The 25,082-nt window shown below is 46.3% G+C and overlaps 1 protein-coding gene across 2 annotated transcripts in view; it reads left to right on the top strand.

The window, feature by feature from the left end:
- The window catches only part of TAF4B (TATA-box binding protein associated factor 4b), a 70,570-nt gene that overhangs the window by 29,276 nt on the left and 16,212 nt on the right, over positions 1-25,082 (top strand). Inside the window, exons 11-15 of one of the 2 annotated variants that reach the window (XM_029069951.2) lie at positions 2,773-2,903; positions 8,635-8,760; positions 11,632-11,688; positions 19,423-19,539; positions 22,308-22,478. In XM_029069951.2, the coding sequence (XP_028925784.1) occupies positions 2,773-2,903; positions 8,635-8,760; positions 11,632-11,688; positions 19,423-19,539; positions 22,308-22,343 (467 nt within the window). In that variant the 3' untranslated portion in view covers positions 22,344-22,478. Of the gene's footprint in view, positions 1-2,772; positions 2,904-8,634; positions 8,761-11,631; positions 11,689-19,422; positions 19,540-22,307; positions 22,479-25,082 lie in introns of those variants that run through there. The other variant, XM_029069950.2, reaches the window with a different exon arrangement.

The raw sequence follows: 25,082 nt of genomic DNA, 5'->3' as shown, positions 1-25,082 counted from the left end.
CTTCATTTTAAAGATGAGGAAACTGAGTCCCTGGAAAGTGAAGTGACCTGCCCGAGGTCTCCCAGCAGGCAAGTGGCAGAGCTGGGATTAGTATGTAGGAGGTGCATTATCAGGGGAAGCGGCGTGGCTTAGTCGATAGAGCACGGGCCTTGGAGTCAGAAGGACCTGGGTTCCAATGCCTTCTGCACCACATGTCTGTGCTGTGACCTTGGGCAAGTCACGTCACTTCTCTGGCCCTCAGTAACGTCTGTAAAACAGGGATTAAAAGTGTGAACCTCATGTGGAACAGGTACTCGTTTCAACCTGATTAACATGTATTTACCCCCATGCTTAGAACCGTGTTCGGCCCACAAGTACCAGAATGATCCAGACAGAGAGCGGGCCCAGAACCCCCCTCCCCACTTCCTCTGTTTCTCCTGCTATTCTCTCATGACCACTATCCTCCCTTCCCACTAATGAGAACCCTTTTGGGGAGTAAATCCTCTCATTCTAACTGGTGAGGAAAGGCAGTGTTCTGTTTGCTAGTTGTTGTGATCCAGTGAAGGCATTGCTTGCCTCTCACAGTGCGACGCACCCGCCTACCCCCGGACATTCTGGGAAGGTGTCTGGTTAGGCCGGTGTCTCTTTGGGTGCGGCCTGTCACCACAAAAGCAATCCAAAATCCTCCTGACCGCTCCCCGCCGCCTTCTCCCCACTCAATAAATACCATTTTTTATACTATTAAGCGCTTGCTATGTGTCAAACACTGTTCTAAACGCTGATTGATCTTAGCAGGATAGATAAATGAATAATGTAGGAAAGTACACTTGAAGCTATAAAATGAAGGTGCACCATGATATATAGAATATATCCTCTTCATCTGATACACCAATCATATTTATCGAGTCTACTGTGTGCGGAGCACTAGACTAAGATTGGGAGAGTACAATTTAACCGAGTTAAATTGTAGACACGTTCCCTGCCCATAATGAGGAGTGAGTAGATGTTTTGATTTTCAAAGATCAAGGATCACCGGGGTGGTGGTGTTATGACTGTTTGACCGTCTCAAAACCAGAGTGTGTTACATATGTTACAAGAAACATTGTGCGTTGGGTGAAGAGTTTCCAGGGGGAAGGCAGCTTCATATGTTGACACATGTTCCAGGGAGAGTTAACATTGGTACACACATGCATTTCACCCATAGTCGAGCATTAACCTTTCTTGGGTTTCTGGGTCGAATTCCAAAGCGTTTTATATATTTATATATAAATATACATATGTTCAATAGTATTTGAGTGCTTACTATGTGCAGAGCACTGTACCAAGTGCTTGGAATGTACAATTCGGCAACAGATAGAGACAATCCCTGCCCAATAGTGGGCTCACAGTCTATACATATGTATGCTCCCTCTGCTCCCCCTCTACCCCTCCCACCTCTCCTCAGCTAAGACCTCTTTTCCCACCCTTTCCCTCTGCTCCTCCCCCCCCCCCCCCCCAGCACTGTACTTGTCCGCTCAACTGTATAGATTTTCATTATCCTATTTATTTTGTTAATGAGATGTACATCACCTTGATTCTGTTTATTTGCTATTGTTTTAATGAGATGTTCATCCCCTTGAATCTGTTTATTGCTATTGTTTTTGTCTGTCTCCCCCGATTAGACTGTAAGCCCGTCAAAGGGCAAGGACTGTCTTTCTACCTGTTATAGATTTGTACATTCCAAGAGCTTAGTACAGTGCTCAGCACATAGTAAGCGCTCAATAAATACTATTGAATGAATGAATATGCACCTACACACACACACACACACACACTCTCTCTCTGTCTCTCTCTAAAAGAATCTGACTTGGCAGTTGATGCTGTTCCTTGGTTATCTTTCTTTTAGTCTGCACTGACAGTCTCTTGTGTCTTAAAATGCACCAGGCACAGCACATATAAGGAATGTAAATGTTATCATGGACTTTGTTAGATGACACATTTATATCCTCCTTTTTCCTTGTTTTGCATTGTGGTACTGATTTGAATTAGGATACAACCCTGTGTTGTGGTGGGGTTGGGGGGTGGGGGGCGGGGTGCAGTCAGGGTGGTGTCCAACCTGATTGTCCTCTATCTACCTCAGCGCTTAATACAGTGCCTGGCATATAGCGCTTAGGAAATGACATTGGAAAAATAAAAAGTTCCCACTGGACAAGTACGAAGGGAAGACCCGTAACCCATCTTCGAAACGTAGATTGCTTTCTCCATTGGTCTCTTTCTAATAGAGGATACCTGGTGTGACAAGCAGCTTCTGTTAAATGGGCAGGAACCAGTGTCCACTGCGTGTACAAGTCTGGGTGCTGCCCCTTGCACACACTTACCTCTGAAGCCATTGGAGTAAACATCATGAATTGTTAACAAGCACAGTGGCAGACAGAGCAAAATTTAATTCTCTCATTTTTTTAATTACTGAAATTAACGGAATACGGCCCTAATTTCTCCAGCTCCCGTTCTCCCCTATGAAAAGCAAGGTTGGATTCGTGTTCTTATTAACTTTGTCCTATAAATGACCTTGCAAGATGAATGATTCCAGAGGCTAAGCGAAACAATGTCTATACTTTCTGAAGCTCCAGGCGAAGTTTTATTAATGCAATGTCTACGATCTTTGAAGTTGTGACTTTACCAGGAAAATCATAATCTCCAACCCTTTATTCATAATGGGTATGACTTCCAGGGGGAACAGAATGCCTGCTGTGCTAATTATTTCAATTATCAGCTCCTACTAAAACCCGTAATGGATTTTCTCCGCCTCCACAGGTAGAAGGCATGACATTACGGAACTTAGCTCCGAAGTGGTGAACTTGATCTCCCTAGCGACCCAGGAGCGATTGCGAAGTCTTCTAGAAAAACTGACTGTAATAGCCCAGCATCGCATGACAAGTTACAAGGTAAAGGAAGCCATTATGCCAGCTCTTAAGGGCCAAAGTGGCATTTTGGGGATCTTAGCATTTCGCACTGTGAGAAGTGGACGGGGGTTCGAGTGGGGTGGTAGCCGGTCCAGTTCCCTGTTGTCCCATGTGGTGAAGGAACAAAACCATCATGTAACTGTTCCTCTGAGCCCTTGCAGCAGCAATGATGGAAGCCCACCCTCATTCTTTCCCAGATTGTACCTGGTTGGGCTTTCGACTGAAAGAAAAGCATGGGGGGAGGGAATCTCATGAAATCCCTTTGTGTTCTGGAGTAATGGAAATAGTAATCAATCAATTATACTTATTGAGCACTCACTACATGCAAAGCACTGTACTAAGCATTTGGGAGAGTACAATAGGGTTAGCAGGTGTGTTCCCTGCCCACAGTGAGCTTACAGTATTGGGGGGAGAAAGATGATAATGGAAATGAGGAATTTGTAATACATGTTTTAAAGATAATGTTCGTAAGTTCTGTGGGTTGGTAATGGTGTTTAAGTGCTTACTGTGTGCGTAGCATTGGGGTAGATCCAAGATGGGTCCCACGTATGACTTGCAGTCTGAGGAGGGAAAACAGGAATTATAACCCCCTTTTACCGATGAAGACACTGAGGCACAGAGCGGTGAAGTCACTTGCCCAAAGTTGCTGAGCAGAGATTAGAACCCAGGGTCTGTAAGACCCAGACCTGGGCCCTTTCCAGTAGACCATCCTGCTTCTGTGCAGTAGCACGCAGTTGGCAGTCACCTTGCTATTAAGCTCGGGACTTCATCGGGGGAGAGGAGTGGTCCATACAATAATCGTCAGAACCCGGTGCCAAGAGGAAGGTGGTCAAAGTGCTAGACTTGTAGCAAGAAATTAGAGAGAATGTGTCTAGACCACCTGGATTTCCCATCCCACTGTGATAAGTACATTAAGGGAGCTGGCCATAGAAGAAGGTTCAGAAAGGTTAAGGAAAGGGTGGGCGTTAGCCGTGAAGTGCCAGGGCTGGGATTAGAACCCATTACCTTCTAATACCCAGGCCGGTCCTCTGTCTACTTGAGAGCTTGCTGTGGGTGGGTAATGTGTCTGCCTAACTCTATTGCCTTGTACTCTTCCAAGTGCTGAGTTTGGTGCTGTGCACACAGTGAGCGCTCAAGAAATACCATTTATTGATGAAATTGAGGATGCCAAGGTTGCAGGCATCCGGAACGGAGGCTGGCGATGTTATCAGCAGAGATGGGGAAGGTGCAGGCGGGGGGCGGGGACTGCTTCTAGGAGGGGAAGGTAAGGTCAGTGTAGGACTTGTTGACTTTGAGGTGCTGGCAAGATCTCTGGCTATGTCCTGAAGGTGGAGGAAAAGCCAGATTGTAGGTTAGGTGAAGGGCCAGGAGAGGTCTGTTTGAGTGGTAGAGGTTGAAACTGTGGGGATGGATAAACTCTCCAAGAAAGCAAGCGTAGAGTGAGAAAAGCAGGAGACCTAGGACAGTTGTTTATGCCCACAGCTAGGCATAAAGAGGTGGAAGGGGAGCCAGCGATTGAGACCTGAGAAGGAGTAGGGAGATAGGAAAACCAGATAGTAATAATAATTGTGATATTTGTTAAGCAATTACTATGTGCCAGGCACTGTATTAAGCACTGGGGTGGATACAAGCAAATTGGATACAAAACCCTATACCACATAGGGCTCGTAGTCTTAATCCCCATTTTACAGGTAACAGGTAACTGAGGCACAGACAAGTGAAGTGACCTGCCCAAGGCCACACAGCAGACAAGTAGGTTGCTGGGGATCGTGGCCGAAAGATGTTAAAATGTGGCAGGTAACTCAACGAGTTAATTCTGTGGTTCAGTGCTCTAGGGGGACGGGGCCATAGCCGACCCTCTGGCTCCATGTAGGTCGAGTCCTCTTTGTATGGCACTGACTCATTCTGTATTTCCTCCAGTTGCTTAAGCGGCGTGCCCCAGGGGAAAGGGCACGGACCCAGAAGTCACAGGATGTGGGTTCTAATCCCGGCTCCGCCGCTTGCCTTCTGAGGGGGTCTCTGACCTTCTCAGCCTCAGTTTCCTCCTCTGTAAAATGGGCTTTTAACGGGTGGCGTTGCGGACTTTAAAGAAAAAGAAAAACAGAAGCCGCGTGGCATAGTGGAGAGAGCAAGGGCCTCGGTCTCCAAGTCGAGGGTTCTAATCCCGGCTCCGCCACTTCTCTGCCATGTGACCGTGAGCAAGTCACTTCTCTTGCTCGTGGCGCAGTGGAAAGAGCACGGGCTTTGGAGTCAGGGCTCATGAGTTCGAATCCCAGCTCTGCCACTTGTCAGCTGTGTGACTGTGGGCAAGTCACTTAACTTCTCTGTGCCTCAGTTCCCTCATCTGTAAAATGGGGATTAAGACTGTGAGCCCCACGTGGGACAACCTGACTCCCCTGTGTTTACCCCAGCGCTTAGAACAGTGCTCTGCACATAGTAAGCACTTAACAAATACCAACATTATTATTACAAGTAGCAGAGCCAGGAATAGAACCCGTGACTTTGACTCCCAGCCGTGTGCTCTGTGAGGACTTTGTCCACCAAACCAAGTCGAAAGGTGTTCCTCGAAGGAAGAGATGAACCTGCGTCAGGGGCAGAGAGCCGGAGAAGGCACAGACCAGAGTAGAGTCCGTTTGGATTGGGCTGCAGTCTCGGTGAAGTCAGCAAAAGCCAGATTTAGAGTGATGGTGAAGCCATGGTGCAGAACCTGTGTTTAAGGAGTTTGGACAGGAAAGGATACAAGGAGATGAGGCCATAGCTGGGAAACAGTGGGTTTCAGAGGGTCTTTAGACTAATCCATTACTGATATTTGAACACTTACTGTGTGCTAACACACTCACTGTACTAAACACTCGGGAGAGTACACTCTAACAGAGTTGGTCGGATTGGTTCCCTCACCTATCTGACTGCCCACTCCTTTCCCATGTTGTCCTCTTCCATATACATCCCACCTTCAAAGCCTTATTACTCAATCAACCAATGGTGTTTACTGAGCACTTTGTGCAGATTATTGTTCTAAGCACTTGGGAGTGTACAGTCTAACAGATTTTGCAGACGTGTTCCCCAACCCATAACGAGCTTACAATCTAGAGGGAAGGTCCCATCTCCTCCAAGAGACCTTCCCCGTTAAACCCTCTTTTCCCCAGCTCCCTCTCCCTTCTGAGTCGTTTACACACTTGGATCTGTGACCTGTGGGCACTTGATATTCACTCCACCCTCAACCCCAGAGCACTTCTGTATATATCTTATGTATAGATCTTTTAATTATATTTTATAAATTACTCATATGGCCATCTTCCCCTCCAGAATAAGCTCACTGTGAACAGAGAACATGTATTGCCAAGTCTCTTGTATTCTCCCAACCAGTTGGTTCAAAGCTCTGCATAGTAAGTGCTCAATAAATGCCATCGACTGAACAGGGTCGGTAGACACGTTCCCCGCCCACGAGGAGCTTACAATCTAGAGAAGAAGAAATGCGAATGTGTTCAAGGGTGAGAGGTTGAAGTTGGTAGTGTTTGCCAGTGAGAGGAAATGGGAGATTAGTGTCACGGGAAGCAGGGCTAGATTTTTAGGAGTGTCAGACACTATTTGGCCTGTTAAATTCTCAGATTTGAGGACCAGCAGAGTGCACTCTTTTGAACCATAGTGCAGCTATTATGTTTTTGACAAACTCACATTAGAGTGTGCTGATCTTGATTTGTGCTAGGAACACACTCGCATCCCCGTTTCTTCCAACCACATCACATTCGTCTGGAAGGGCCTTCACCAGTCCCCTGACAGGGTCTTATCTATCTTACAAATTCAAAATTTGCATTGTGTCCGAATCTCACCACATAGATACTGCCGCCCGATGAAACGAGTTGTGAATCTTAAACTACCACTGCAGCTGGACATAGCAAGCCATCAGTCCTCCTCAGTCAATAGTATGAGAGTCCTTATCATATGCAGAGCACTGTACGAAGGACTTGGGAGAGAATAAAGATGTTAGATGTAATCCCTGTCCTAGGAGCTTCCAGTCTACCCATCTGTGCGGTCCTCAGATAATCTGAGGTGGGCATTGTGACTGGGGGTGAAGTGAGCTGGTAGCACTAACCCCAGAATAGAGGGTAACTCTGCCCCCTGGGATCAGATCACCTCTCGGATGGGTCCGTGCTGTCTTCTTATCGCCCTACCTGTAGGCTGTAAACTCCCTGTGGGCAGAAATTGTCTACCAGCTCTTTTGTATTATATACTTTCCCAAGCACATAGTTCAGCATTCAGTCAATACCATAGATTGTTTGGATGTCCCTACTTATACTGGTTTTCTCAGACATGCCTTAACTCCAATTTTACAGCTCCCCAGTCTGCAACCAACCTTCTCCCTCATAAAAAATGGATTTACGTTACCAGTTTCACTGTGCCCTGCCTCTTTCCAGAATGCATTTTCCAGGAGAATGAAGGGCCATAACTTGTCAAGTTAAAGGCTATAGAGGTGGAAAACTGCTTACAACGTCTGAGGGTTTGTAGTAAGTAAAATTGCTGTAGGAAGCAGCATGGCATAGTGGATAGAGCATGGATGGCCTGGGAGGCAAAAGGTCATGAGTTCTAATCCTGGCTCTGCCACTTGTCTGCTGTGGGACCTTGGACAAGTCACTTCATTTCCCTGGGCCTCAGTTCCTTCATCTGTAAATTTGGGATTGAGACTGTGAGCTGCACGTGGGACAGGGACTGTGTCTAATCGAGTTTGCTTGTATCCACCCCAGCGCTTAGTACAGTGCCCGACACATAGTAAGCACATAGTAACTAATACCATAATAATAACAATGATAATAGTGTTATCATTGAAGAGACCAATTGTTTCCCCTCTCCTGCCTTGAGTTGATGATAACAATGATGCTGTTTAAGGGCTTACTATATGTCGAGCACTGTTCTAAACACTGGGGTAGATACAAGATAATCAGGTTGGACTCAGTCTCCATCCCATGTGAGGTTCACAGTCTTAATCCCCATTTTACAGATGAGGTGTAACTGAGGCCCAGTGAAGTGACTTGCCCAAAGTCACAGAGCAGACAAGTGGCGGAGCTGGGATTAAAGCCCAGGTCCTTCTGACTCCCAGGCCCATGTTCCATCTACTATGCCACTCTTCTGCAATCTTCCAGCAAATCTGGCCAGGTCCAAGCAGTGTGGTGTAGTGAAAAAGAATCAGAGGACCTGGGCTCTAATACTGACTCCACCACTTGCTTGCAGAATGACCTTAGGCAAGTCACTTGCCATTCAACTTAATAATAATTGTGGTATTGAAGTGGTTTACTATGTGCCAGCACTGTACTAAGCGCTGGTGTAGATGCAGGGTAATCGGGTTGGACACAGTCCCTGTCCCACATAGAGCTCACAGTCTTAATCCCCATTTCACAGATGAGGAAACTGAGACACAGAATTGCCCAAGGTCACACAGCAGACAAGTGGCAGAGCCGGGATTAGAATCCAGGTCCTCTGACTCCCAAGTCCATGCTCTCTCCACTAGGTCATGCTGGTCTGGACCTCAGTTTCCTCAACTGTAAAATGGGGCTGAATTACCTGTTCTCCCTCCCATTTAGACCGCATGCCCTTTGTGTGTGGTAAGGAATGGGTCTCTGCTAATATTGTTCTCTCTCCAGTACTGTAGAACAGTGCTTGCTACATAGTAAGAGCTTTAACAACTACCAGATAAAAGTCTTTTTCCTTGGCTTTCTAGGAGAGCGAGAAGTACACCTTGGCTAATGATACCAGGTCACAGCTCCGCTTCCTGGAGAAGTTGGATCACCTAGAGAAGCAACGGAAGGATGAAGAAGAACGAGAGATGCTCTTCAGAGCCGCCAAGGTGAGGCCCCAAGGGCTGTGGGGCAGTTAGGGCTCTGCGTGTCTAGTGAACTCACCATTTGGCACCGATGATCGTGTGCCAGGCATGGATGCGACTCCGCTGACAAATCCTCTTGTCCTTGGCGCTTCTGAAGCACTTCCATCCTCCCGGCTGCTCCATCCCCTTCTCCCTCTTCCTGTCTCCACCCCGCGACATCTTGCCCTGTCTAATCTTCCTCTCTGGGCGTTTTGGATGGAGGGGAGAGGAGCAATGTATGAGAGAGGAGGAATTCTGCGGAAGGAAGGAAGGATAGTTGGGAGCGGGTTCACCGAGTGCAAAATTCTTAAGCTTTCAGGAAAACTGCTGTCAGGATTGGTGATGTCATTGTGCTATTATGATAGAGAGAGGATAAGGATAAAAATTTCCGAAATAATTTTTAGGATCAAGTTTTGAAATTACAAAGAATTTAGACCTCTTTGAAGTCTAAGAACATGGTGGAACTGCTTCCTCAAGTTTTTTTTTTTCTAGTGCCTATTAATTTCTATATTTGTAATTTATTTTAGTGTCTGTCTAACCCCTGAAGCCCGTAAGGTCTCTGTGGGCAAGTATCATGTCTACCAACTCAATTGTACTGTACTTTCCTAAGTGCTTAGTATGGTGTTCTGCACACAGTAAGCACTCTATAGATATCATTAATTGTTGGTGAGTGAGAATCGCCAGAGTGATGCGTTTGGGTTATTCCCCGCCCCGAGATGATAAACCATGCCTATGGCACGGAAGTCGTTATTCCCACCCTTGCGGCCTCCTCGTTTCTACCAACTCCATTGCGTCGTCTTCTCCCAAGCGCTTAGTACAGTGCTGTGCAACCAGTAAATACCAGTGATTGATTTGGGTGACCACAATCCATGTCCATACCTGACTCTAGTGACTAGGCGATTTGCAGGATCCGTCTCAGAATAGACATGACTCTAGCCTGCAAGCGGTTTGAAGAGCTTCCTAAATCAGGGGAGTAATAATGTTTCCCAGTGAGACACTTGAATAACGGGAACTCAAAGGGGAATTTACCCACAGGGAAGCTCTATAAGGAAGGAGGATAGGTCAGGTCATGGTGTTTAAGCGCTTACTTTGTGCCAAGCACTGTACTAAGCGCTGAGATAGATCCAAGGTAATCGGGTTGGGCAGTCCTTATCCCACATGGGGCTCACAGCCTTAATCCCCAATTTATGAATCAGGTAACTGAGGGCCAGAGAAGTGAAGTGACTTGCCCAAGGTCACACACAACTGGCAGAGCTGGGATTAGGTCCCAGGTACTCCTGACTCCCAAGACTGGGCTCTTTCCACTAGGCTGTGTTGCTTAATTGGCTTTTGAAATCGGAAAGTCACGATGTCAAGCTGTCACCTGACATTCCAACAGGAAAACAGTTACAATAATTGCTGTTTTTATTCATTCATATTTTTATTGAGCACTACTGTGTGCAGAGAACTGTACTAAGCGCTTGGGTGAGGACAGTTCAGCAACAGATAGAGACAATCCCTGCCCACAGTGATCTTATGATCCAGAAGGGGAGCCAGACGTTAATATAAAGAAACAAATTACATTGTTCATTATGTGCCAAACATGATGCTGATCAATCCATGGTATTTATCGAGCACTTTGTGTGCAGAGCAATGGACTAGCTACTTGGGAGAGTGCAGCATAATAGAGTTGGTAGTCATGTGGAAGCAGCATGCTGTAGTGGATAGAGCATGACTCTGGGACCCAAAAGGTCATGGGTTCTAATCCCTGCTATGCCACTTGTCTGCATTGTAACTTTAGACAAGTCACTTTACTTCTCTGTGCCTCAGTTGCCTCATCTCTAAAATGGAGGTTGAGACTGAGCTCCACGTGGGACAGGGACTGCATCCAACCACATTTGCTTGTGTCCACCCCAGTGCTTAGTATGTTTGTGCCTGGCACATAGTAAGCGCTTAACAAATACCATATTATTATGATCCCTGCCCTCAAGGAGCTTACAGTCTAGATAGCCAAATAGACATTAAAATGAATTAGTTAACTTTGTGGAATCCAGTTCAGGGCTTAAGGGGAGAGACTGGTGTCTACTTCAGGTAGGATGAGTCCTCTGTTCCATCATGATTTTGGAAAGTCCTTCACTTCTCTCTTTCTCTCTCCCACCTGCCCCCTTTTTTTTGGGTAAAATTTAGACTTGGGCAAGCATTGATCCGAATCAATACTGAAAGCTTCTTTCCCTGTTAGACAGGGATGTGTCTTGCTTCAGGCCATAGCCCTATTAGTCTAAAAATACCCCGGACCCCTGTGGGCCAGGAGATCTTCTTTAGAGTAGCCAAGCTCCTAGAACTCACTCAATCCATCACTGGTATTTATTTATATTGCACTTGTGTGCAGAGCACTAACTAAGCACTTGGGAGAGTACACCAGAGTTGGCAGACCCGTCCTTTGCTTTCCAGAAGCTTACAGTCCAGCGGACTTCCACAGAATAGTATTCGCCCTCATCATTTTCTGCTTCCAAGATGGCTGGCCTTCTCTTCTGTTCACCCCATCCCCCCCCCCCCCCCCCCCCCCCCCACTCCCAACACGGACCACGTCATGGCCGGAATAGACCTGACTCCCAATGTTAACATCACTTTTAGCATAAGCTTCCTCCAGGCTAGAACAGTGGCAGCTGCCCTAGATGAGTTGAGGGAGAGGGGGAAGGGGAGAGAGAGAGGGGCACCGGCCTCTTTCGGGCATCTGCCCCCAGAGCGAAGGTTTTTCTCCCCTCCTCCCCGACCCAGTCACAAGCAAAAATGGTCACTTATGAAATATTTAATGGCCACGGTGGTATTTTAGAGGCCAGTGATTTCTATAACAAATTTTTCTTTGCCTTTCGATAGAGCCGTTCCAATAAAGAAGACCCAGAGCAGCTGCGATTAAAGCAGAAGGCCAAAGAGGTAAGGTTCTCACAAGTTAGTTAGCTTGCCTGGGTAACTGGGGAGAGGCTGGCGGCTCTCTCCTGGCAATTAGGTCAGGGTTGATTTTTTTTTTTTGTTGTTGTTGTTGTCCGTTGCATTCCATTTGCCGGGGCCTAGGGGGAGAGCAGGAAGCTCTCTGGGACAGGGCAGTGCTTCAGTGAGCTCAACACATCAGAGCCCTCTCTGAAGTGGGTTTCCAAGGCCTCGGCCGGACTAGAAACGGATCTCTGTCAACTGTCTCTGCTCGGTCGGGAATAGAATGCGGGATTAAGAAGGAAGAAACAAAAAAGGAGGCGGGGGGAGGTGGTGGGGAGAACTTTGTGGAGATTTAGCATCTGGGACTGTACAATAGGCTACATTTTCCAGGGTAATTGTTCGTTTTGTAAATCTGATACTGCTTATAATTCTTTGGCTGGGAGGCGGGACTGGGATTTAGTTTTAAATGGAAAGCGCCTCGGGCTTTTAATTTTCTGGGCCCAGCAGTTTTCTGTTTTGGAATGGAGCCCTTGTCTCACACAGTTCATGTTTAGCTGCAGGGGTTTTAGTTTATAGCTTAGACTGGTTAAGCTTTTACTCCCAGAGGCCTCTGCATAGCAACTGTAGAAATCAACAAATAAGCTCATTTATGTCTGCAGCCTCCTCTCAGTAGCTGACTTTTTACATTTCCCAATATCCATTTCCTGACTCTTCTAGCCTCCGAGAAAAAAGCTCCACTAATTGGAGCTTATTTTAATTGAGCCTTAATATTGGATCTCACTGGAGTTGGGCCCCTTAGCTACCGGGGAACAGAATGAAATGAAAGTAGCGGAGGTTGAAGATGTGTGCGTGTGTGCGTAGGGGCGTGTGTGAAATTTTTCACTTGACCTACAGATTCGTTTCCCTGCTGAATAAATCATCAAGCCTGCTCACATTTCTGATTAAGGATCTGACAGCAGACGAGAATAAAGACAATCGAGGGGTGAGATGTGGGATCTGGAGCTGAAGAAATTGGTTTCTATAGTTACTTGACTGATTTCCTGCAATTTTTTAAGGATCTTTGTGCTAAACGAGCGAGCAACCTTTCTCCTTAACTGTGCCTCTTGAACTATGAAATTTGTTGTTGCTTAACATTGCTGCACTTGGCTTCCAGGTGCTGGCAGCAGGTAATTTATGAAGGTTTTAAAGGCCCTTATTGTTTGGATTGATGTAGGAGCTGAGGCAAAACAAATGGAAATCTACTATAAGATAGTCTTGTAATCACCATGCTGAATTTTCCCTAAACAGAAAAAATACGGAGTTGGACTGAGGAGGTTTGAAGCTAGGTGTGAAGAAAAGAGGCCGATGGGGAAGAAAACATCGGGGACAGAATCTTGTCAGGCTAATTCCCATCTGGAAACTGTTTACCCAGGAATCTCATAGGGAGGCGGCAGGCAGCTATTTCACCTCGGTGGATTTCCGTTTCATTTTGGCGGGCCCTCCCGCCCCAGCTTTAGACCGGAAGAGTGTTCTCTGATTGCGATGGGTCATTTGGGTGGAGTCCTTTTGGGAGAATGAAGGCTGAGGTGACTGTGGCTCATTAGTGCCCCCGCTTCACGAGGTTGGTGGCAGCCGCCAGATCTTGGATGAGACCCGGGAGTTTCCAGTCAGAGGTTGAAACAGTCCAAAATGGCGATTCCCTTACCCGTTAGGTCTTTGTACCGTGTCCCCCGCCCCTGCCTCCACCAAAAACTTTGCCCTGCTTTCCCCACAATCTCCACTCGGTGACATTAGCAGTTTCCATTTTTAGAACCCCTATGCTATCTGTTCTTCCCCCAAACATCTGAAGGTGAGATGTTTAAAATCAATCTGTTTGAGTGAGTTTACCTTGTCCCCTCCCTGGGACATTCCAGGAGAATAGCCTGGGGAAGTGATTGGAACTATGGAAAGCACCGGCAGAAATTCTCATGTGGCATGAGCGCTTTTTGGAGAGGTGATTGCAACTTTGTATTACTGAAGCGCCTCTTGAAGAAGGCTCAGAGCAACAGAGTTGTTTTTAGTGAACTCTATAAAGGAGGAGCAGCGTGGTCTAGTGGGAGGATCACGGACCTGGGAGTCTGAGGACCTGGGTTATAATAGCAGCTCCGCCACCTGCCTGTGGTGTGACCTTGGGCAAGTCACTTAACTTCTCTGTGCCTCAGTTCATCTGTAAAATGGGAATGAAAACATGTGGGACATTGTGTCCAACCCTGATTGCTTGTATCTACCTACACCAGTGCTTAGCACAGTGCCTGCCACAAAGTAAGTGCTTAACAGATACCACTATTATCACTATTATTATTAGTGATGAGAGTTATTGTGGTATTTTTGAAGCATTTGATGCTAAGCACTGGCATAAATACACGTTATGAGAAAGTCAGGGTCCCTGACCCACAAGGGGCTCACAGTCTACCATATCACCATTTTACAGGGGAGGGAACTGAGGCCCAGGGAGGTTGTGACGTCTCCAGGTTCAACCCAGTAGTCCAGGGCAGTGCTGAGTCTTCAACCCAGATTTCCCCACTCTGTCCCATGCCCTTCCAACTAGGATGCGCTGCCTTCCTTAAGGAACTCTTTAAAGGAATAACTGCAAGTGCCTTAAACTTCAGCCTTGGCTGTTGTGTTCTCCCAAGTGCTTAGAACAGTGCTCCGCACCTGGCAGATGCTCACTAAATACCATTGATTAATAGAAGGAAGCAAGCCCAGGCCCAAGTCAAAAGATCCCTCTGATAATTGTGGTATTTTGTTAAGGATTTACCGTGTGCCATGGACTGCACTAAGTGCTGGGAGAAATACAAGATAATTAGGTTGAACACGGTCCCTGATTCACAGAGGGCTCCCAGTCTGAGGGAAGGAGAACACATTGAATCCCCATTTTACAGATAAGGATACAAGGAACAGAGAAGTTAGACTTGCCCAAGGTCACACAGCAAGCAAGTGGCATCGATCCCGTGTTTCTTCTTTGAGTAGCAGCCGGCTACGGTTTCTCAGCCCCTAATACTTGACCGTCTTTTCAGAAGAACTGGCCGAGATCTGTGGTGACTCACTGAAGTCTCACGGCCGTTTCCACCACTCTGTCTCAGATAATGGGAAGCAGTATTGCCTTGTGGTTAGTGCAGCCTGCGAGCCAGAGGATCTGGGTTTTAGTCCCGACTCTGCCACTCACCTGCTCTGTGACCTCGGGCGAGTCACTTAACTCCTGGGTCTGTTTCCTCCTCTTTTTAAAAATGGGGCAGAGACACCTGCTTTCCTCCTCCCAACTTCAGCTGTGAGCTCCAGGCAGGACAGGGATGGTATCTTACCTGATTGTACCAAATCTATCCCAGCCCTTAGCACAGTACTCGACAACTGCCATTTTCCTTACTGTGGGTTATTTCCAACTGTTGGGTGGGTAGCCTTTTCAAAACAGTTTTTAAGACGTTCATTAAATGGCAAAGACAGGTGGTGCTTTGTCCCACCTTCCTGCTGCCACTTTTGACCCTCAGAAGAGGGAGTATCTTGGCTTGCCCCCTAGCTATTTTCTTCAAATGAGTGCTGGCCCTTCTCCTGGGGCTCAGGACCTCCTGTTTTCCAAGAATTTGAAATCGATCTGCTAATTGGCAGCTTCTCATGCCAGATGAGGAGGTGCATAGGGCCTGGCTCTGGGCCCCCTCCATTAGCACCCGGGTGGGGATATTTACCTCTGTGGCCCCCGTCTCCCAGGATTAATTCTGGGGGGGGCCCTTCCATCTGGCTTTGCAACCCAGATGACCTAATTCCTTAATCGCTGTCTCCATTGTCATCCTGATTTACTCTTGAATTTCCTCTCCCTTCCCTGGGAAATACCTCTTCTGAGCCTCCCTTTCCTCATCTGTAAAATGGGGATTGGGTAGCGGTTCTATCTCCTATTTAGACTGTGAGGGACTGTGTCCAACCTGATTAAATTGTAGCGAGCACCCAGCCAGCACTTAACATATACCATAATAACAATGATTATTAATAATTATTACAGAGATTTAGGGCACCCCGAACGCTAAATAAATGGAAGATTCACATCAAGAGCGGCTGGGGGGCTGTTTAGCCGGGAAAAAAGAAGCATATCTTGAAGATGGGATTGGAGATGTGGACTTATTGAAACACAGTTGGTTCTGAAGGCCAGCTATTAAATTGGAACAGTCGGTGTTTAACCTTTACACTGATTCTGCGTTGGGCCTAAAGCCATGGAACACTGAAGGGGAGAAATGAAATTTTTCATTGAAAACTAAATTCCAGCACATAGTTAATGCACTATGGAGGGGAGTTCTGAGGCCAAGGGCTATGATAGATGGTTGTTGGGGGCAGGGAGGGAGGTGAGGGGAGATGCAGAGTAGAGCAGATGAAAAGTATTCAGAAAACTGGCACTCAGCAAGTGAGGAGGGCTTCTCTGCTCAGTCGCCATTTTTACTTTCCCTTTTTAGTTTTACTTCCATTTTTCCTTTTTACTTTATTTTTACTTTTGCCTAAAGTGCAAAGGAAAGGGGTTGACTGTTTTGGAATCCTGGATGGGGTCTTCGGAATAAGGTTGCCTGCCCATATCATTCAGCCAATCGATGGTATTAATTGAATCCTTTCTGTGTGCAGAGCATTGTACTAAGCACTTGGGAAATTTCAATCAAGTAGACAAGAACTCTCCCCTCGGGGAGCTTACAATCTCGTGGGAGAAGACAGGTAGTGAACTACATTAAGAATTAACCTTGTCTGTAGATTTCTCAGAAATAACACCACGATAGGAGATGAAGTGATTTGCCGTAGGTTACCCAGCAGACAGCATTAGAACCCTGGTCCTCCCATGCCCATGTCTGTGAAGCCTGTTTGAATTAGAAACAGCGTGTCCTAGTGGATAGACCCCGGGCCTGGGAGTCATAGACCTAGGTTCTAATCCCGCCTCGGCCACTTGTCTGCTGGATGACCCTGGGAAAGTCACTTCACTTCTGTATGCCTCAGTTACCTCATCTGTAAAATGGGGAATGAGATTGTGGGCCCCTGTGGGACAGGGACTGTATCCAACCCGATTTGCTTGTATGCACCTCAGCACTTAATACATCCTTGCCTCACAATAGGCACTTAACAGATACCATTATTAATATTATTATTATTATTATCCTACCTAATCTGGCTGGAACCTTTCCTGGGGGGCCATTTGCAGTGACTTATTTCCAAGGGGTCAGTGCTTGATGTAAAGGATCGCAACACATCTTCCATTTACCCGCCGCTCCGTGAATTAGACCGTATGGTGGCATACATTCCTTTGCGAAGAAGAGACATGTAACTTGCCCAGGCTAGGTTGGGGAGAAAAAATTGGATTCGGGGCAAAGAACAGTGGTCCATTTTCAAACCTTTCATGCTGGGTAATCTTCAGCGAGGCTGCAGGTGCCACTCGCTAGAGAGAAGAAAGAGCTCCTTTTGGATTTGTGCTGCAGGTCGGATTAGCTGAAATAGTTATTTTGTCACCTATGGATTTTGGACTGCGGCAACACCCGGATTTTGAGATCCTATTTTTTTTTTATTAAAAAGGCCAGGAGCAACAGAGAATGTTGCTGTTTCTGAGGGCTTTTCCTAGCTACTTGGTGTTGGAGTGTTTTTATAAAGTACAGGAATTTGTGGCACAGAATGGAAAACAAACCTTCCCTCCCTATTCCTAATTTTCCGTCGCCATTTTTCTGCGGTACTGAAAAAGGTTGAGCCTCTAGCTGTTGCAGTGATATGGCTTTTAGGATCACTTCTTTGATTTCCATATTCTAGTATCCTAACTGTTGATTTAAAACCATACTCAGTGGGTATTTGGCTTGTGATTTGTGAGCATTCATATGTGGTACCCTATATTCTGAGGGGTACAACAACAATCTCTTCATGTCCAGGAAATAAGGAAAGAAAAAAATTTTCTATTTCAGTCAGTGACATTAATGAGTGAGTTCAAAGCACAGTTTCAAGGACTTGAGAAAGTACAGCAGAAGTAAATTTCATATTTCCTTCCCCTGAGCAGCTTGCGATCTGCCACTTTCGAGTCCCAACTTCGACAGAGCAGTAATTTCTTCAGCTCAGGATGCTGTGAAGCAGAGTGGCCTAGTGGATAGAGCACGGGTCTGGGAGTCGAAAGGACCTGGGTTCTAATCCAGCCGTAGCCACTTGTCTGCTTGTGTGATCTTGGACAAGTCACTTCTGGGCTTCAGTTAAGTCATCTGTAAAATGGGGGTTAAGACTGTGAGCCCCATGTGGATCACGGACTGAGTCTGACCTGATCAGAGTCTACCCCAGGATTTAGTGTAATGCCTGGACCATAGTAAAGGCTTAATAAATACCGTAAAAAGGAAAGTCTAGTGCCTCTCTTTGATCTAGAGTATTATAGAATCGAACAGCTGTTCTCAACTGAGCCTCCTAGTTGGCCTTATTACTTTACCTGGTCTGTGTACTGCATTCTGGAGGCCAGAGACTGCAGGATACACTCTGGGAAAGTGCAGTAGGGGACTTGCCTGCCTTCCAAGGACCTTGTAGCCTTAGAAAAATGGAACCCTGAAGTCTCCCGGGAATAACATGGAGAAGCAGCATGGCTTAATGGATCGAGCACAAGCCTGGGAATCAGAAGGATCTGGGTTCTAATTCCAGCTCTGCCGCATGTCTCCTTGTGAGTTTGGGCAAGTCATTTCACGTTTCTGGGCCTCAGTTATCTGCAAAACGAAGATTAAGAGTGTGAGTCCCTGGGGGGACAGGGACTGTGTCTAACATGATTAACTTGTATCTACCCCAGCAATTAGAACAGTGTGAGCACATAGTAAACATATAACAAGTATTATTATTATTATGCCTGAAATGACTGGCATGGTCATTCATGAAGCACTGGAGTAGATACTAAATAATTGGGTTGGACACATTCTCTGTCCCACATGGGACCCATGGTCTTAATCCCCATTTTATAGATGAGGTAGCTGAGGACAGAGAAGTTAAATGACTTACCCAAGGTTGCACAGCAGAGGATTGGCAGAGCTGGGATTAGAACCTCAGAGTCCCAGGCCTGTGCTCTTTCCACTAGGCTGAGCTGCTTTTTTCTTGCCTGCTGTGACTGCTTAGGCAAGTCATTTGACTTCTCAGGGCCTCACTTCCTCATCTGTCCAGTGGGCATTCAATTTGTGTTGCCCCTCCCCCTTTGACGGTAGGCATCGTAAGGGACAGGAACTGTCTGATCTGACAGTTGACTCTAAGCCGGCACTTAGCACAGTGTGTGGCACATAGTAAGCAGTTAACAAATGTCATGATTTTTATTGATTTTATTATCTGGTTCTGCTGTCTCTATTCTGTCGTAGCAGTAGTGAAACAACTTAGCCTATGGGTTCTGTCTGTTTGTAGTTTACTTGTCATTTCCTGAAAATGCCACTGTTGAAGTACTCAGTTCTTTGGTACGTGTGTGTGATTGGATGTAAAGCTTCCAGTGAACAATATTTAAAATCCAGCACCTTAGATTAATTGTATTTTCTTCCACATTGCAAGATGCATCTTAGATGGATGTTGGAAGAAGAGGCCAGGAAATACAACTAAGGCAGACGGGAGAGGAGGAAGAGGCAGGCAATGGACTAAACTCTTCAGACAGAGAGAGAGAGAGACTTGTGAGGAGACAGCTTATTCACCTACAAGGGAAAAGTGACTGGGGTATTGGCTGTAACGGCACAGTGCTCCGTGTGACGTGAATTTGCTTGTTTCCTGTTCCAGTTTCAGCAGATGGCTCTGGCGCAAATGCAACAAAGAGACGCGAACATCACAGCTCTGGCGGCCATCGGACCCAGAAAGAAAAGACCGCTCAGCTCAAGCATCGGACCTGGGAGCGAGGTATGGGAGATAGCGTTGTGTCCGCTTCTCCTGGGGAGCAGAACTCCCAAGGAGGCCGGTGTCACATCATCTGATCCTTAGCAGTCACCAAGTACCTAGACACCCTTACCTTTCAATCAATCAGTAGTATTCATTGAGCTCTTACTCTGTGCAGAACATTGTACTGAATGCTTGGGAGAGGACAGTATAACAGTCTTGATAGAGATGTTCTGTGCCCATAATGAGCTTACGGTGTAGAGGGTCTTACAGGTATGCTCACTGTATTTATTTTAACCATTCTTGCAAGTATTTTTTGGTCCTCTCCCGTTCCCCATTGCCAATTTAAAGTAGAAGTTTCTTATGGACAGGAAGCATGCCACTTTGTTCTTTCCAAGCACTTAGTACAGTGCCCTTCACCAAATCGGCCCCTAGTAATAGTTATGGTATTTGTTAAGGGCTTACTCTGTGAGACACTGTACTGAGTACTACTGCCTACTGGGTAGAGTAGGCAGTACTACTCTAGTACCTGTACCCAGTACCCGTGTATTAAGTACTACTGCCTACTGCCTAGAGAAGCAGCGTGGCTCAATGGAAAGAGCACGGGCTTTGGAGTCAGAGGTCATGGGTTCGAATCCCTGCCCCGCCACTTGTCAGCTGTGTGACTGTGGGCGTCACTTCACTTCTCTGTGCCTCAGTTACCTCATCTGTAAAATGGGGATTAAGACTGTGAGCCCCACATGGGACAACCTGATTCCCTTGTGTCTACCCCAGCGCTTAGAACAGTGCTCTGCACATAGTAAGCGCTTAACAAATACCAACATTATTACTACTGGGTGCAGAGAAGTGTACTGAATTCTTAGATGAGCATAATAGAGGTAAAAGGTAAAATTAAAACTTTGAGTCCTACCTCTGTGTTCTTTCACAATGCTTAGCTCTAAACACAGTAAGCGTTTTATTATTATTATTATTATTATTGTTGTTGTTGTGATACTAAAAGTAAGGGGTAATTTTTTTACAGTTCGGGGAAGAGGTGATGGAAAGATGGATGAAATACATATTTGATGAAGTATCGGTTAGTTGTATTTGAGTGCTTACTGAGTGCAGACCACTGTACTAAGTGTTTGAAGACATGAAAATCTAAATGGATTGGGGTACTGGAATGTCTGATTGCTGAGATGGGTAGGGAGGGGATAACCCCAATTTATAATGCTGCCGATTTAGAAAGAGGTTGGGGTCCCAGTGGTCTGCATTTGTGGGGAGAAATGTGTGTCTTCCTGCACAGGCCCCAGGCAGGGCCATGCCAAAAGCCCTCTCTAAAACCACGTCAGAGGGAATGAAGAACTGAGGCTGGCCCTAATTTGGGGGGGGGGGGGGGGGGGAAACCCCACACCTCCGGTTTAGAATGACTGGCTGGTAGGAAAGGTAGCGGGTTGCGTGAGTGGGGCTTAATCAATCAATGGTATTTAATGAGCGCTTACTGTGTGCCGAGCACTGTACTAAGCACTTGGGAGAGTACAGTACAACAGACACATTCCCTGCCCCCAACAATCTTACAGTCTAGAGTCTGCAGTCCAGCTAAGATGCCTCTGGCCTGGAAACTCATTTTGGGCAGGGAACGTGTCTGCCAACTCTGTGGTATTGCTGTCTCCCAAGCACTTAGTACAGTGATCTGCACACAGGCAACACTCAATCAATGCCATTTAATAGACGGGGGGCTCCTGGGGAGGTATTGTGGTTCATCCTAAACTGACCGGAAAACTGACTTCCTTCCTTGGGATCTGTGTTTTTTGGGCTTGCATTCCATGTGCGATGGTCATTAACATGGCCCCACTGGGACCCTCTTGGGAGAACAGGATAGTCAATTAGGGTGATTGCTCTTTCTTTCTGGTTCAAAACCGATCGCCAAATTAGCGACCTTTTCTCTTAGGGTAATGAGTTCTTTGCCTGCGGTGACCTCCTCTGACAAGGATGCAGCCTGAAAATTTCCTCCTTGATGGGGTAGACAGACGTGTCCTTGAACCACTAGTTTCTTCTCAGTCATTGCCCTCGGGGCTTTTCGAGGTCGCGGTCTAATGTCCAAGAAGTTTTCTGGCTGTGAGAAACAGTGCTTAACCCCTTAACGTCTGCCCCTGCTGTTTCCAAAGCCCTTGTTCTTTGTGATGAGTTTCAGTTCTCAGACTCTGGTCTCTCAGGTCTTTTTGCCCTTTATTAGCTGCAGATGCCAAATAACCTCAGTTTTGGTTATTGATAACTCACTGGGCCTATCAGAGTTTCTGTCATTCGGGGAGCATCTCTCTACCATTTCAACCCCGAAGGTCATGAGTTTTAAGCCCGGCTCTGCCGCTTGTCTGCTGTGTGACCTTGGGCAAGTCACTTTACTTTTGTGCCTCAGTTACTTCATCTGTAAAATGGGGATTAGGAGTGTGAGCCCAGTGTGAGACAGCGACTGTGTCCAGTCTGATAAACTTGTATCTACCTTAGTGCAAAGAGCAGCTCATGGCACATAGGCGCTTAGTAAGATCCATAGTAATAATAACTTAAATTACAGCATGTCTAGAGAACTGCGTGATTTCAGGTGAAATTTACTCTAATGACTTGTGAAATGTGAGCTCTCCTGTAGGTTGTGAGCTTGCTATGGTTAGGTAACATGTCGGCTAATTCTTTTGTACTGTACTCCCCCAAGTGCTTTGTACAGTGCTCTGCACATGGTAAGCACTCAGTAAAAAACATTGATTGTAAGGCCAAATTCTGGAACGCCAACATGCCCTTTTTTTTTCCCTCTCTCAAAGTGCCCTCTCTCACGTATGAACAATCAAGCCTACTAAGATGACACTACTCAAGTGACCATCAAATCTGGATGCTTAAAATAAAGGATGTAGAAATACTTCAGTTCTAAATCAGAGTTTGGTTATAATTCCAGCAGGGCTACCCTGGCTATATTAAAATAGGGATTGCATATTTGAAACCAATTGTATCAGTCAAATGAGCTGGTGTCCTTTCTGGAATCACTCGTCAACTTGGTTTCATCCGTGCAAATAACTGTAAGCTCTGATTAGGCAGAGATCATATATTTGAATTCCGAAGGCTTAGTACAGTGCCCTGCACAAAGTAAGGGCTCAGTAAGTACCTATCAATCAATCATATTTATTGAGCACTTATTGTGTGCAGAGCACTGTACGGAGTACTTGGGAGAGTTCAGGATAACGGTTGGCCCATTCCCTGCCCATGACAAGCTTACAGTCTAGAGGGAGAGGCAGACATTAATATCAGTAAATGATGGGTATGTACATTGGTGCCATGGGGCTGAGGATGGGGGAGAATAAAGGGTTTGAATGCAAGGGCGATGTAGAAGGAAATAGGAGAAGAGGAAATGGCTCGGTTGGGGAAGACCCTGGAAATGTGTTTTTAATAAGGTTTTCAAGGTGGGGAGAGTGATTGTCTGACGAATGAGAAAGGGGGAGGGCATTCCAGCCCGGAGACCTGGTGTGAGCAAGGGGTCAGTGGCCAGATAAGAGATATTGAAGTAGAGTGAGTAGGTTGGAGTTAGAGGAGCCAAGGATGGCAGTCCCATTAATTAATCAGTCAGCTGTTTACATTGAATGCCTCCCGGATGCAGGGCACCGTACTAATTTGGAAGAATAGGATAGGGTAAGTAGATGTCGTTAAAAGTACCTAAGCGACTGCGGGTTGAGGGCTCAAATGAATGGACGATGAAGTGGAGAGAGGAAACATTAGTCAGAGAAGGCTTCCTTGAAGAGATGGGATTTGAGGGGCTTTGAAGATGAGGGGGGAGCGATGGTCTACCAGATGGGAGGGGGAGGAGGTTCTGGGGTCAGGGGAAAGGGAGATTGATCAATCGATCATATTTATTGAGCATTTACTGCGTACAGAGCACTGTACTGAGTGCTTGGAAGAGTATGATGTCACAGTTGATAGGTTCCCTGCCAACAAGGAGTGTACATCCTAGAAGGGGAGGCAGACATTAATATAAATGAATAATGGATATGTACATAAGCGCTGAGGAGCGGTGGATAAAGGATGCAAATCCAAGTGCAAGGGTGACACAAGGCTGGGAGAAAGAGGAAATAAGGGTCTAGTCGGAGAAGGATAAGGACAGGAGCAAAAGGTTGACAGCGAGAGATGAGAGCAAGGTGCAGGGAGTAACAAGGGCCCAAACATCTTTTCCTCGCTTGGGCAGTTTCCCGGCTTAGTCTGGGGAGCTTGAGACCCTCCCTCCAAAGTTGAGGGTCACTGGGTATGGGTGACGTCCTAAGTAACTCCAAGGCCCCTCAGTGTGAAGTGGTCTCTGATCTCAGTGCTCTTTCTTTATTCTCTCTAGTTGTAATTGTATCTGACAATTGCTGTCCCCACCTTCAAAGCCACATCTCTTCCAAGAGGCCTTCCCTGACTAACCCCTCCTTTCCTCTTCTCTCACTCCCTTTTGCATTACTGTGATTTGCTCTTTTACTCACCCCTCCCTCAGCCCCACAGCACCTAAGTATTTACATTATTATATAAATATTTATATTGTCTGTCTCCTAGACTGTTAGCTCATGTGGGCAGGGAATGTGTTTACAACATATCATTATATTGTCCTGCATGAGAGTGAGAGCATCTCCAAATCTGGGGGTTCACATCCATGCTCTCTTTGTAAAAACTGCCCCAACCCCTTGATCAGCCACCCCAGGATTCATGATTTCAATTCAGTTGCATTTATTGAGTGCTTACGGTGTGCAGAGTACTGTACTACATGCTCGATAGAGAAGCAGAGTGGCTCAGTGGAAAGAGCCCGGGCTTGGGAGTCAGAGATCATGGGTTCTAATTCTGGCTCCACCACTCATCAGCTGTGTGACTTTGGACAAGTCACTTAAGGCAACTGAAGCCCAGAGAAGTTATCTGTAAAATAGGGATTAAGACTGTGAGCCCCACATGGGACAACCTGATTACCTTATATCTCCCCCAGTGCTGAGAACAGTGCCTGGCACATAGTAAGTGTTTGGCAAATACCATCATTACTCTCCCAAGTGCTTAGTACAGTGTTCAGCACAAAGTTAGCACTCAACAAATATGATTGATCAGTATTAATTGAGCTCCTGCTGGGTGCCATGCTCTGTATTAAGTGCTCCAGCCTTCCAGGGGTGGAAAAGCTGTATCCTCCTCCACCACCCAATAACCTCCCCCACCCCATCTTTTCATGCTTCTCTTTCCCCCTGTGGCCTTCAGTGCATTGTGTCACCAAGAAGGAATTGTTAAATGCTAGGCTGGACCGTGATTGGGTTTTGTGGGAGTCCTTCGAGATGAAAAAATGACCACAGATTTATGTTTGCTGCTACTATCAATGTGCTTCCAGCTGTCAAAATAGCACCTCACTTTAAGGCAGTTAAAATTCAAAGGGCATTATGTTAGAACATGTCATAATTCCCTTCGTGTCTCGTAATTACTCAAGTCAGGGGACACGGATGGATTATTATCTAAATATCAGGCTTCAGATTTGCCCAGGCCAGAGGCTCGCTTTCTGCCAACCGAGCTTTCCTCGGGATGAGTCGAGTTCCTCCGAGGTGACC

This window comes from Ornithorhynchus anatinus, chromosome 7 (genome assembly GCF_004115215.2).
Source record: "Ornithorhynchus anatinus isolate Pmale09 chromosome 7, mOrnAna1.pri.v4, whole genome shotgun sequence".
NCBI classification, from domain to species: domain Eukaryota; kingdom Metazoa; phylum Chordata; class Mammalia; order Monotremata; family Ornithorhynchidae; genus Ornithorhynchus; species Ornithorhynchus anatinus.
This window is presented reverse-complemented; position numbering and strand designations above follow the sequence as displayed.